General features: G+C 40.7%; 1 protein-coding gene across 2 annotated transcripts in view; it reads right to left on the bottom strand.

Annotated features, from left to right (window-relative positions):
* The window catches only part of tmtc2a (transmembrane O-mannosyltransferase targeting cadherins 2a), a 51872-nt gene that overhangs the window by 2605 nt on the left and 36869 nt on the right, over positions 1–12398 (bottom strand). For both annotated transcript variants that reach the window (XM_067490738.1, XM_067490739.1), the window contains exons 4-11: positions 11676–11790; positions 10787–10872; positions 9851–10035; positions 9437–9515; positions 8238–8359; positions 4752–4833; positions 3054–3168; positions 1072–1135 (exon numbers count right to left, since the gene is read on the bottom strand). In XM_067490738.1, the coding sequence (XP_067346839.1) occupies positions 1072–1135; positions 3054–3168; positions 4752–4833; positions 8238–8359; positions 9437–9515; positions 9851–10035; positions 10787–10872; positions 11676–11790 (848 nt within the window). The remainder of the gene's footprint in view (positions 1–1071; positions 1136–3053; positions 3169–4751; positions 4834–8237; positions 8360–9436; positions 9516–9850; positions 10036–10786; positions 10873–11675; positions 11791–12398) is intronic.

Genomic DNA, 12398 nt, shown 5'->3' with positions numbered 1-12398 from the left:
ATCTTTCATGATCTGAAAGCTATTGGATTAGGCTGATATTTGAGAAACTGTTATTCACTGTGCAGACGTGTGCAGGGAAAATGTCACAGACAGGAGGTGCTTTACTGGTGACAAATGAAAAAAGAAGCCTGGAGAGTTCGAATGTGCACATGAAGGCTTCCAAACTGTAAATTATATTGGCTGAGACTTTGAGGTGGCTTTTTTTTTTTTTAAGGATAAACTATAATCCCTACTTGCATTGTTTGGATCTGTAGTTTTACTCAGCTTTTGAGGTTTAAACAACATACAAACAGATAATATCTAAAAAGGGGCAGATGCTATAATACAGTGATTCCCACTTGTGGCCTCATTTGGTCCTCGTGCAATTGCCAGGATGTAAACTGAAATCCACACCTGAACACTGTATTTACCACCAAGCGTTCATGAAAACTTTTTTGGTATCCAAAAAGTGATGAGCCTGGACTGGATCGAATGCATTGAATACTAAAATTAATAGTTAAACTGGGTGATAAATGATTCATATTTGCCACTTTAGGTGTCAGTGGCTAAAACAATTTAAAATAAACTAATGTGAGCAGTTTTAAAACTTGAGGGTACCGCAGTGTATATCGGTGGGGGGTAAGTCAGACAAAATAAAAATGGTAGAAAACAACACTGTACAGGTTGTGGCAATGTAAGACTCCAGTGAAGGGCCAAGGGCTGAAAGCCAAACCCTCTCTGATTGAATGACACAGTCACCAAGTGACATGACAAATGGCTGCAGAAAGCTCCAGGACATCTTGTCTAAAAACACAGGGGTTTTTTATGACTCTTTGCCTTTCCCAGACCAGTGTACACACACGCACACACTTTTCCTTTCAAGTGATTGTTGCCTTAACCTCCTCAGTCTGCATGTGCTTACCCTGAGAGACATCACACCGCACAGACATTTAACAGCCCTCTGAAGCTCAGTGTACATGTTCCATAGGAGACGACAGTAGCGCCTGAACTTGTTGGGATCGAGATGATTTTACAGGTGTGTGTATATTTCCATGATAAGTGCTAACAGACCCACTAGTGTAGGGTACTTACATCAGGTCTAAGCACAGCTGCACGCTCATACTGCCTCTCTGCCGCCTCATTTAGATTTGCTTGTCTAAAGAGAAAGGAGAGAGGGAAAGGAGGAGTAAAAATGAGCACATAATTATTCAATTAATATTCAGAATACTGAACTAATACAAATTACTGATCATAACTCTGTGGAATAACTGTCATTAAAGTTAGTATATCAATATTTGATATCATTTTCATTGGAATAGCAAGATTCATTGCATGTAAAGATTAGTTCAGCCTTAACAAAGGTATCAGGAATCAAGCACGTACTGTCGTACACTGCTTTCATTTCCAGTCTTTAGCCTCTGTGTAGCAGAGTGCACTGGGTCTCATCACAGGGGAAGTTCTTGCTCACTAAATACTGAATGGAACTGGGTGGTGGCTGCACTGTACAGGTGCATCTTAAATCAATCATCACAGAAACTGTGTTTTATGTTTTATTCATTTCTTTGGTAAGTAGCTGTGGAACTGATCATTCAGAGTGCAGCTCACATGAAAACTAGGTATTTATAGCTTAGTCATCATTCATCGGAGTATGATCTAGCAGATATTTTAAATAGTGGCACTTTTTTGAGGGTGGTGTACACAAAATGTCAATTGTTAATCTGTCCCATCATTTTACACATGAACCCAATGTGGACTGTCCCAAAAGTAATAAAGTAAAAAACAAAAACAAAACATCGTTCCAGACATGATGGTGAATATACATCAGACTGTGATTGAAGTCTAAGAGTTCACTAAAGTTCATAACTGATATCACAGCTCTTTTGTCATTGTTTTCTTTGATCAGGGTTTTGGAAAGAATTATTAGATGTAAGGGGAAATGTAAGGTCATTCTCTTTGTGAAAAAAGAATCAGAAATACACAACTTCATTTCAACCATGTCAAAAATTATCACCTTTTATTGATAAATTACTTGACGGATCAGCAACACTGTATTCATTGTATGAAGACTCACAGTCAATAAACAGACAGGAAACAAGCCGAGCTTTCTACCTCACCTTTTTCATCAGAGGAGCAGCTTAAGCTTTAAGTACAGTTAATGGAAGCTCTTTATCACATTCATTAAAACCTGATCCTAATCTATGCTATTTTATGTCACAGTGAGTCTAAAATGTAAATAATCAGTCTGACACATTACTGCAGTATGATCTGTCATGGGTGGGGCGGGGGTTTACAAAATCTCCATGTTTTTCATACCAATCATGTACCACCACATATCTCCTCTGGTTCATATCTCTACCATGTTCTCCACAGGAATGTCATGTTTAAAGGGTCATGTGCCATCGGTCACTAATGAGAAACGCAAAGCAACAGGCTTCATGATGGACCAATCAGCAAACGCGGTGTCCAGGTACTGCTTCTGGGAGTTGAAGGGTTGTAGTGTCATATGGCAATTATTCCAGATGGCCTTTGAGACTCTTAACAAAAAAAAGTGCCAAGTGGGAGTGACTGTGTTACCCATCAATCCTGAAATTCAGGTATTAATGTCAAGCCCTGGTTGCATTTAAGGGGGACACTAGAGAGCAAGAATGTCTTTTCCAGACATTTGTACAGAAATAAAATTAGGCCACATGGCTCCAATATTCCCTGCAGTTGCTGTGAGTAGAGGACATTTGTAGTGCTTTTTCACACATTCTTTGGCTTAAATGCCATCCGAGCACATGCTTGCCAGACTTGAAAGGGTATATATTCTCCAATGGTTTCTTCTAGACTGAAACATCAAGATGATGAACTTAGAGTGGACGGCTGTTTATGTATGTAATTCATAATGGCTTTTATGGTGGCTATTTCCATCGAGGGTCCGCCTACTATTCTTTTATGCTGATATAATTTACATTTCAAAGGGGGTCATTAACTGGAAGTAGTAAAGAACCAACCTAAATGACGCAATGTTTCTTGAAAGGTCAGTTTATTGTGTAGTAGGGAAACTCTATTTGCAAGTGTTGAGTTGAGCCAACCTGAGCATGTGAGCAGCACTGAAGACCACATCAAACTCCGAGCTGTCCAGCTCTGCAGCTCTCTCTGCCAGCGCTGCAGCCTCCCCAAGACGAGTCTGCTCCAGCAGAAACTGACCTGGAGAGAGAAGACAGAGGCAGCTCTTTGTTTATTTCATTTTCTTTATTGGCATGGCTTGAAGAGATGACAATGCCGTTATGCTGATATATTGGTTAAGAAGCAATGAAAGGCAGAAATGGGAGAGTATGGCCAAAATAAAAAAGACAAATGGAGGCAGTGAGGGAGATGAGTGCCACAGGACACTCAACAAGGAGGCAGAGAATGTGAGAGAGAAGTGACAGTGAAAGAGTGAGTGATTGTTTTACTCTGTGGTGTTTGAGAACACAGATGAGACAGAGGTATTTCATGTGTAGTCCTGAGGGAGTCTGGCCACCTGGTGAGGCACCTTCTGTGGCTATAAATTAATGGCTGAGACTAGCCACATGTAGAAAGAGGGGAATGCGTGGAAGCTCCATAGAGGCATGTGTCTGTTGGCTTTTTTTTTGTGCAGCTTCCAAAAACAAGTTACTAGACAACACAGAACCAGACTGCACGAGGGACAGATTGCATTACAAAGGTTTAAAGCAGTAGATGGGGGCTCGTCTTAGCTATTGCCCTTTGTGTGCACTTTCTCATGTGTGTTTCTTTGTACGTGCAGCAGTCGTGTTACAACATGGACAGATATGATCACTTCTTATGCACTGACAGGGTGCTCATCCACTGAAGCCAGGATAGCTGAGACCGCCAAACAAACTTCACCTATAGCAAGAAGCTACAAGATAACAATGCAATAAGAAAACAGCCCGATAGGCCGAGCAAAGGGAAGACTGTTGGAAGGGGAAACAGCTTGGTCCAAAGACAGCAACACGCAACTTGCCAGGGACCAAACTAAACTCATACCCTAAGATATCCAGTGGAGAGAAAAGCACCAGGAGGAACGGACAAAGATAAGGAGGAGGAGAAAGAGACAACACACAATTGTGCTTTCAGGGAGACGGGACGGATTTCATTTCCTGTGAATATCCTAGAGATAGCGACGTGGAGCAGCACGGCGCCTGGTGCTCCAAAACTGATATGAAACGCTGCATTAACTGCGTCACAATGTTTCAACTCTGTGTTACGAATGGTAAACAGTGAACCCTGATCCTGTCTCCTCACTCAAACAGCATCCATGCCTGTTTCTGGATGTCTGCACCATCTGCGAAACATCAAATAGGTCCAACATTCCTCGCACTAATGCCAACAGTACCTTAAATGACAATGCATTACCACAATTATTGTTTGGAAAGAGATATAACACTCCCAAATGTTCACCGCATTGCTTTGTAGCCTTCTAACATTCTCATCAGGTTACACACAGTAAGCAATGAGCTTGCATTCGAGTGGTTTCCAACATGAATTTTAAATGAATGTCTCTGGGTCACACTACAAAGTTACAATCCTGGATAAAAGAGCCCTGCTGAATTATTATCCTAAGTACAACTTACTGCAGGGGTTTCATTAAACAATAGGGCATATTTTAGTTGGTATAAAATAATTTCATAGTTTTTTAACCACAGAGGGGATCAAGTTTTGAGGGTAGATACATGATTCTTATGTGGCTTAGTCAGAAAGAGTTCATCACGGCTACAAATAAACTTGAATTTTGAATGTCTTCTCACCATAGTGCATGTAGCAGTTCCCTTTTGTTGGGTCTAGTTGAATGGCCCTCAGATAGTACTTCTCGGCTTCTGCCTTCTGACCCTGAAAGGAATAACATGGAAATCATTGATTACTTCTGATACTTTGCTTTCGTGTGTTTGCATGTGAAGTGTGTTTTTTATGATCGCTGTACAGCAAGTGAAAAGTCCAGGTTCCAGTCTTCCCTACTGGCTTAGATGTTGCCAGTTTTTTATGTCCGACAGTGTGACATTCACCCCTTGAGGTGCACAAGAGCTGAAACGAACGATTTCCCTCACTTGACCAGATGAGCTGTTGCAATCGGAGTCAATATAAAATAAATATCCACGTTTCACAATTTGAAAGACCCATTTAATAGATGCCCCTAATTAAAATGCATACCCTTAATTTATGCACAATATGGCCTATTTTACAGTACTGTAAGACCCAGTACAATATAAATATCATTTTAGCCAGAATATTATATTTGGGGACAAATCAGCATATAATGTATTTGAATTGTATACTGATACCTTTTTTGAATTGATAGTATTTTATTGTAAACGTGCAGTTTTTTACCTTCAAAAACTATTAATTTCAGAAACAAGTGTTTCTAAATGTTATGCCACAGTCCAAGCACCTGACACAACTCAGAACCAAACATGGTATGAGCTCTGTGACCAGGACGGAAAGACCATAAATGAACAGATGAGTTTAAACAGATGGTTTACCGAAACCCTGTTTGGCTGAGGTCATCTTTTGCACACTGCCAAGATCACGTCCTGCTTTAGGTCACGACCACTGCTTTGCACCTAAATAACAAGTGTTCCAGTGTTTATTAGATTAAGTTCTGTTCTCTGCAAGTCCTTAAAGCCTGGAGGATGTATTTATAATCTACAAACCTGAATTACACAATATTGCAGGTGGAATGAAACCTAAAAACATGACTATCACACAAATAAATGAGCATAATGTAAAACCCGAATACAAAAAATTTGGACGATGTGTAAAATTTAAAAAATAAAAGAAATAATCCAGCAACAAAAGCTCAGGACAGTTGAGCAGCTTGAATCCTGCTTCAGACAAGAATTGGACAACATTTCTCTCCCAGACGTTTAGAGACAGTTGTTAAAAAAAGAAGAGGGGATGCTACACAATGGTCATCACCCTGTTCCAACTTTTTTGAGATGTGTTGCTGCCATCAAATTCAAAATGAACTAATATTTTCCATGAAATGGTAAAATTTCTCAGTTTCATCATCTGATATGTTGATATGTTCTGTTGTGAATAAAATTGATGAGATTTGCAAATCATTGCATTCTGTCCCAACTTTTTTTGAAGTGGGTTTGTATATACTTTAAATATGTATAACCAATGGTATATACAGATAGAATATATAGCCTGAATTTTATTATATCTGCCCTGACATTGAATTAGTGCACTGACATGCATCAGCTGAGACATGGTCACCCTGCTGTTAAGTTCCACCAGGAAACGGATGCTCATAAAGAGCACAGTCCCCTGCCTCCCATAGTTAAACTTTAAAGGAAATAATGGAAGGTGTGTGTGTGTGTGTGTGTGTGTGTGTGTGTGTGTGTGTGTGTGTGTGTGTGTGTGTGTGTGTCACACGCGCCTGCTACCAAACTCAACAAAATACTGCTTCTGTGCATGAGGCTCAATTCCTCCACCTATTTTGTTTCATACTTCAGTGCTGATTGCTTCCATATTGCCGTCGGAATTGCCATGCAACAAAAAATGAGAGGCCTGCTTCATTAGCTTTTCCCCCATGTCTTCCATCGCTCTAAACGAGTGAGCAAATACTAGGCCGAGATGGCTTATTGCACATTTTCTTTGGCTCTATTCTCTTCATATTCAATTAAAGCATTTCCCTAGCCATCTATCAGAACTAAAAGTAGAGTTGCATGGTAGTGGAGCGGTGTTCCACGGTGAGAGGCGGAGGTTAGTATTAGTGCTGAGTGTATGTAGATACAAATAAATCATTACATCCACTTCACGTGGCTTATACTGCTGGGACATCTTTCCCTTATGCACAACACACTCTTCTGACAAACAGCCAGGCTATAAAGCTGCACTATTATTCTTGTGTGGATTTACTTTTAAAGGATAATGGGTCACTTTGAAAGTGTAGTAGTACTTGAAAACTCCAAGTTTCAGAGAATAGCAGCACATGTTGAGTGAACCACAGTACAAGACTTAAGTTTGACCTTTACTCCCTGTGTCTGCATTGTCAATTGACTCCAGCAGGACGGACAAAAATGGAGCTGATGGAGTGATTCAATAAGGAAGCAGAGTAATTGCATTATAAGCTTGTCCACTGACCCATTGTCCAGGGTCCATCCAATCTCCTGTTCCTTGAGCTATGTACTAGTGGAGGGGGCATCTCTGAGAGCAGGGCCCCACATGGATCTGCAGCATTGAGCCTAAGGGAGCACAGCAGATGTCCAGCCACATCGGACAACTCTAATCTGAACCTGTGCTTCGGGTCTGTGCTCTTTCTCACTCACACACGGACGCACACACACACTGTATCTTCATATCTTTCAACAGAGAAGGGAAATGATTGGAATGGAGGTTTAAAGCCCGTGAGGTAAGCAGCTGCAAGTGTGTATGAGTGTGTGTCAGAGAAAGTGACTGCTGGTTGGTCGTGTCTTCACTCAGGACCTGAGGCTGTGGAAGGAAGGAGGTCAAACATCTCTAGGGAGGTTGATAAAGCGCACCGCTTAACTCCCACATCTAAACTTGACTCAGCTGCGAAGGTTCTGTTGTCACGTACATCAATGTGTTTTTGTTTTTAGAACAGAATAGGAGAGGTGGTAGAGGAAGTGTAAGTTTTTCCATGGAAAAATAACATCAGAAGTGCAAGGTGACACTCTGGAGCGGTCGGGCAAACTTTGGTGCCCTTGATGTGTTCACACAAACACACACAGCAAGGGACGGAGAAAACACGCAGATAATCTGGAACTCGTCCACCACCAGAGGGATAGCTTTCATCTACGTCTGACAAACTCCCCACGTCTGTGACCTTCACCCATGAATTTATGGCCCTCCTATGAATGCAGATGATTTTTAAAGCTCAGGGTCAATCCAAGGGTCACACAAAAGGTTTTTATCGCAACTTTTCTGTCTTAGCTTCCTCTTTCCCACTGTTTGATTCTTTTTCCATTCAATTACCAGTGCAATTCCTCCTTGACGTCCCGATTAGGAAGGTTTGTTTTACATTCAAAGTCAGAGTCAGAAACCTGCACCTCATAACAATTATTGCTGCTCTTCAGACTCCAGACAGGAATCGATAGGGTGGGTTCTTCCAGCTCTGGTGCCCCATAACTCACTCAGTATGCATTATTCATTATTCCACTGTGCCAGATAGTTAATCACTACAATCATTAATACGGTAAAGCTTTGGCTTGTCTCTTAGTTTCTCTTGTGTGAATGCGTGTGTGTGTGTGTGTGTGTGTGTGTGGACTTACAATGATGGACAGTAGTTTGCCATAGGTAAGGTGAGCAGGAATGTGATCAGGCTTGGCCCTGAGGGACTCTCTGTACCAGTGCCCTGCTTCCTCCAGCCTGTTTAGCCTCATGTAAGCCTCTCCTGCAACAGATCACAGATCAGGAGTCAAAATTACATTTTTTTTTAGGATAAGCATGATTGAAAACGCCTACTTTCTCTCACAGTATTCATCAAAAAGGCTTCCTAACAGACAGTCATTAAAGCACTGTGCACTAGAAGGGGGCACTGCATCCCACCCAAACATGCAAACACATCCATATAAGCCGAATCTGGCAATGCTTTCAGCTTCTATGTCACACCCGTGTTAGGACCCTGGCACACCAGCTTGCACGTCTAGTTAATCTTTGTTTGTGCAGTTGATCTTTATTTACAGTTTGTCTAGAAGTGCATGCTTTGAACGCTGTTTGTTATTCATCCTGTCAGCATTCTTCACATGACTCGGTTTGGTTCAATCTGAGCTAAAAATATAAAACAACAAGGTTTTATTTGATCTGATGCCATTCAGGTGACACAGGTTTAACAAAGTATAACGAGGACATTTCACACTAATGCACACACACTGTCCCCTGTCAATCCCCTCCATGACAAAAAACACTCCCTATCCTATGTGGTCCATCCAAAAGAAAATCTTGCAGACATCTCCCTGAAATCTCAACTATGCTGTTGGGATCATCTTCCCATAATGCAATTAGTGTTACAATAACAAAAGAGAAGGGTGTGATTTACTACCTGGATTAGCTTCAGTCCTCTTTAAGAAGACAATAAGTGTGTTTAGAAATGTATGAGCTAAAGTGTTGGAATCTAGCAGGTGGTTCAAGTCCTCTTAAGGTTTTGTTTTGCAACATCTTAATGTCAGTTTATAGAATGCGATTCAAAGCTCTGGTAACACGGAAGACCAGCTATTAAAATGGGAACAAACATCTAATGTCAAATGTGATCCAGGACTATGCTATTTTTACTCACATTATCATACAATTACAACATTATTTACAATTTATTTACTATTACAACATTATTCTTCAGTGGAATGTGAATTATATACATCACATTGTTACGGTCCCTCATCACAATACAAATCAACAGCAGGTGTCCCCATATTAATGACCAGTGTTTTCCAAACTAAGATTCAGGGTGAAAGAGGCTCCCACAATCACTCACCCATCATGTTGAAAAGGCTGTGTGGTGCAAACTGTCTGGGCATTTTCTTCACCGCTTCCTTATAAAAAGACAGCGCCTCCTGTAGTGGAGGAAAAATGGTTAATTTAGCAAATCCAGTTTTCTTTTGCATCAGCATAACACAGGCCTAGTAATTGATGAGGCACTCTTTGTGCAAAACAGGTCTTAAAATCCACTCAGCTGCATTTTTACTCTGAAAAAGCTGAGCTTTTAGTTCTATTGTATGTTAAGTAAAAATGGTTGAATCTTAAGTGGTCAAGGTGGTAGTGAAAAAAAAAAAACAATCACTTTTTCTAATATTTTAAAAGCTGGCATGGTACAGATACAACAAAAACCAACACTTTCCTTTCAGCTCCTTAAATATTAACTGTGTTTTCCCAAACTAAGCACACTAACCTCCTGCTGGCCCTGTTCATGGAGCAATTTTCCCAGGTTGTAGAGGCAGCTGGTGACGGAGCTCTTGTGGGCGTGGGGATCCTTCAGGTTCTCATCAGGAATCTCGGCACAAGTGAGGAAGGTACGTTTGGCCTCTTCCAGGTTGCCCTGGTTCATGAGGATGATTCCTGTGTTCAAGTAAGCCGCTGTGAGAAAAAGCCAGGAGGGAGATGGGGATCAAAGCTAGGACACGCGATAAGAACTTGCCGTCATTTACACATTCACGTGTGGACTAACCTTTAGGCCCAACACAACATAATCTTTTTTTGGTTGCAGGTTTGTTTACATGTGCAGTTCTTAGATGGCATTAGGGTCAATATGAGTAACAATAAAAACCTCATTCACAGCTTCTACATTTTGATATCACTTGTGAAACCATCAAATATTTTGGATCTAGATGATCTACAAAGCCTTTCAGAGAAGATGGGTAAGTAATGCTATAGCTAAAGGAAGACAGGACAGAGGGCAAAGCAAGACATAATTATCATGAGAGACATAAGACACAGAAATAAGTTGCCTGAAAGGATTGAAAAAAGATTGAAGATAAGATTAAAACTAGACTGGAGACTGTCCCATTTTATAGAAGTGCCCTTGGTCCACTGGAAGACAGACTCATCTCACATGCAAGCAGTCGAGTGTGAGATTGAATCTCATTATTTGCCATCAGGCTGAAATGGCCTGAGTATGTCTGTCCGCATGACCGTGTGGTAAAAGACTTTCTAATTCAGCAATGAAGTTGGACACGGTTTGATCTTTAGCTCAGATGCAATAAGTGAAAGCAAAGACCAAAATCTACTAATGTGTGAAAACTTCTAATTTCTGTCCATTTTCTTCCCTGATCATAAAAACGCCTTCATTGTTGTCAGCTACAAAATGAGACTCTTTAAGTTTACTTACATGCCAGCGTTGGCCGACTCCCAATGGCCAGTTTGTAATAATGCAGTGCTTCAGAAAAACGCTCATTCTCCTGCAGCAGCAAACCTCTGAGATGCACCAAAAAAAAAAAAGCAACAATGTGAGACATTTCAGAACAACATGAACTGCATAACAGAGGATTTGTCTTGCATTTATGTCTGTGAAGTTAAAATAAGCTTTGACCAAAATTACGGTACGTCAAAGTGGTGAAGAGACTGGCTGAAAACGTAGAAATAAAAACAACAAAACCGTGGCCATTTCTGAATCCGTTACCCAATCGTACTTCATAAAAGTTCAGTTTACCCAACTATGCATTATGTTCAAACAGTGACTCTGTTTTGAAGAATGCAAACACACCATCATTTGGTTTTCCCTTCAGCTATGTTGATCTGCCAACTTCCTGACACCCATAACTTGAGAGGGATCGGAGAAATGGGGGAAAAACTGTGTCAGCTTGAGTGCAAGAGACGTGGGTTTGCTATGAGGTTTTGGCACCTTTGACACCTTTCATTGCAAGATCGAAAGTGTCTTTGTGTTCTTTTGCAGAGCCCAACAATTGAAATCAGTAGCAGAGTAAACAGAGAGCCACCAGGGACACAAAGTCATTCCCTCTTTGTCACACTCTTGCATCACACCTCCCTCTGAGTCTCACTTGTTTCTCTCCAGCTGCATTAGATCTATTTTTGTTTTGCCTTTTTAAAATTCTTCCTGCCTTTCACTCTGTGCCCCCCTTCCACACCTCTCCCTTTCTGCCTTCATGGTTCTACCGCTGTGATCTCAATTGATGGATGTGAGGAATCAGAAGTCATTGGTGTCAATGTGATCTTGATGGGATCTTGAGGACGGGGGAACGGGCATCTTTAATACTCACAGGTTATACAGCATGTCAGCCATGTTCCCTCGGTAGTGCAGAGCATTTCTGTACGCCTTCTCTGCCTCTGCCATCTTGCCCTGGTTCTTCAGTACGTTTCCCAAGTTTCCCCAGGCTGAAGGAGACATTTTGTCAGTCAAAAGTTACAATTTCAGAGTGGAAAAATAATGTTGCCACAAATTTGCCCAGTTATTGATAATCACAAATAGCAGTTGTTGGCTTGTACATCTGCTTCTAGTGAAATGTTGACTATTATGTATTATGTCTGTATTTAAATAACAATTTCAGTCAGACTGGCATCTTATTGATGTTTATTCTATGTTTCTTTGCAGTGAAGAAACTTTTTTCAATATCCTGAACAAAATTGGCTTCAGTGATTGTCATGGAGAACCACTGGGTATCGTTTAAAATTTGAATAGTATCTGGATAATAGTTTTTGTGTAAACAAACAAAATGTTATTTTTACATTCCGTCTAAAATTTTCCAATATACACTATTTACATCCATGTTTAGCAGTCATTAGTCTCTCAGATTTTGAGGTACAATTGTGCCATTGTGGCCACACGTGACACAGGATAATGATGCCAGCACGGGAAAAAACACAAGCTGTGAAAACAATGAAATGATACAGTAATATCAGCTGTACAGTAACATTTCCAGAGCTTTGCTAACATTATTCACCAGAAGATGGCAAGTGTGTGCTTCAATGTGCATTAATTAAGC

Source organism: Channa argus, chromosome 21 (assembly GCF_033026475.1).
Source record: "Channa argus isolate prfri chromosome 21, Channa argus male v1.0, whole genome shotgun sequence".
Classification (NCBI taxonomy): domain Eukaryota; kingdom Metazoa; phylum Chordata; class Actinopteri; order Anabantiformes; family Channidae; genus Channa; species Channa argus.
Note: the sequence above shows the minus strand (reverse complement) of the source record. Positions and strands in the feature narration are given on the sequence as shown.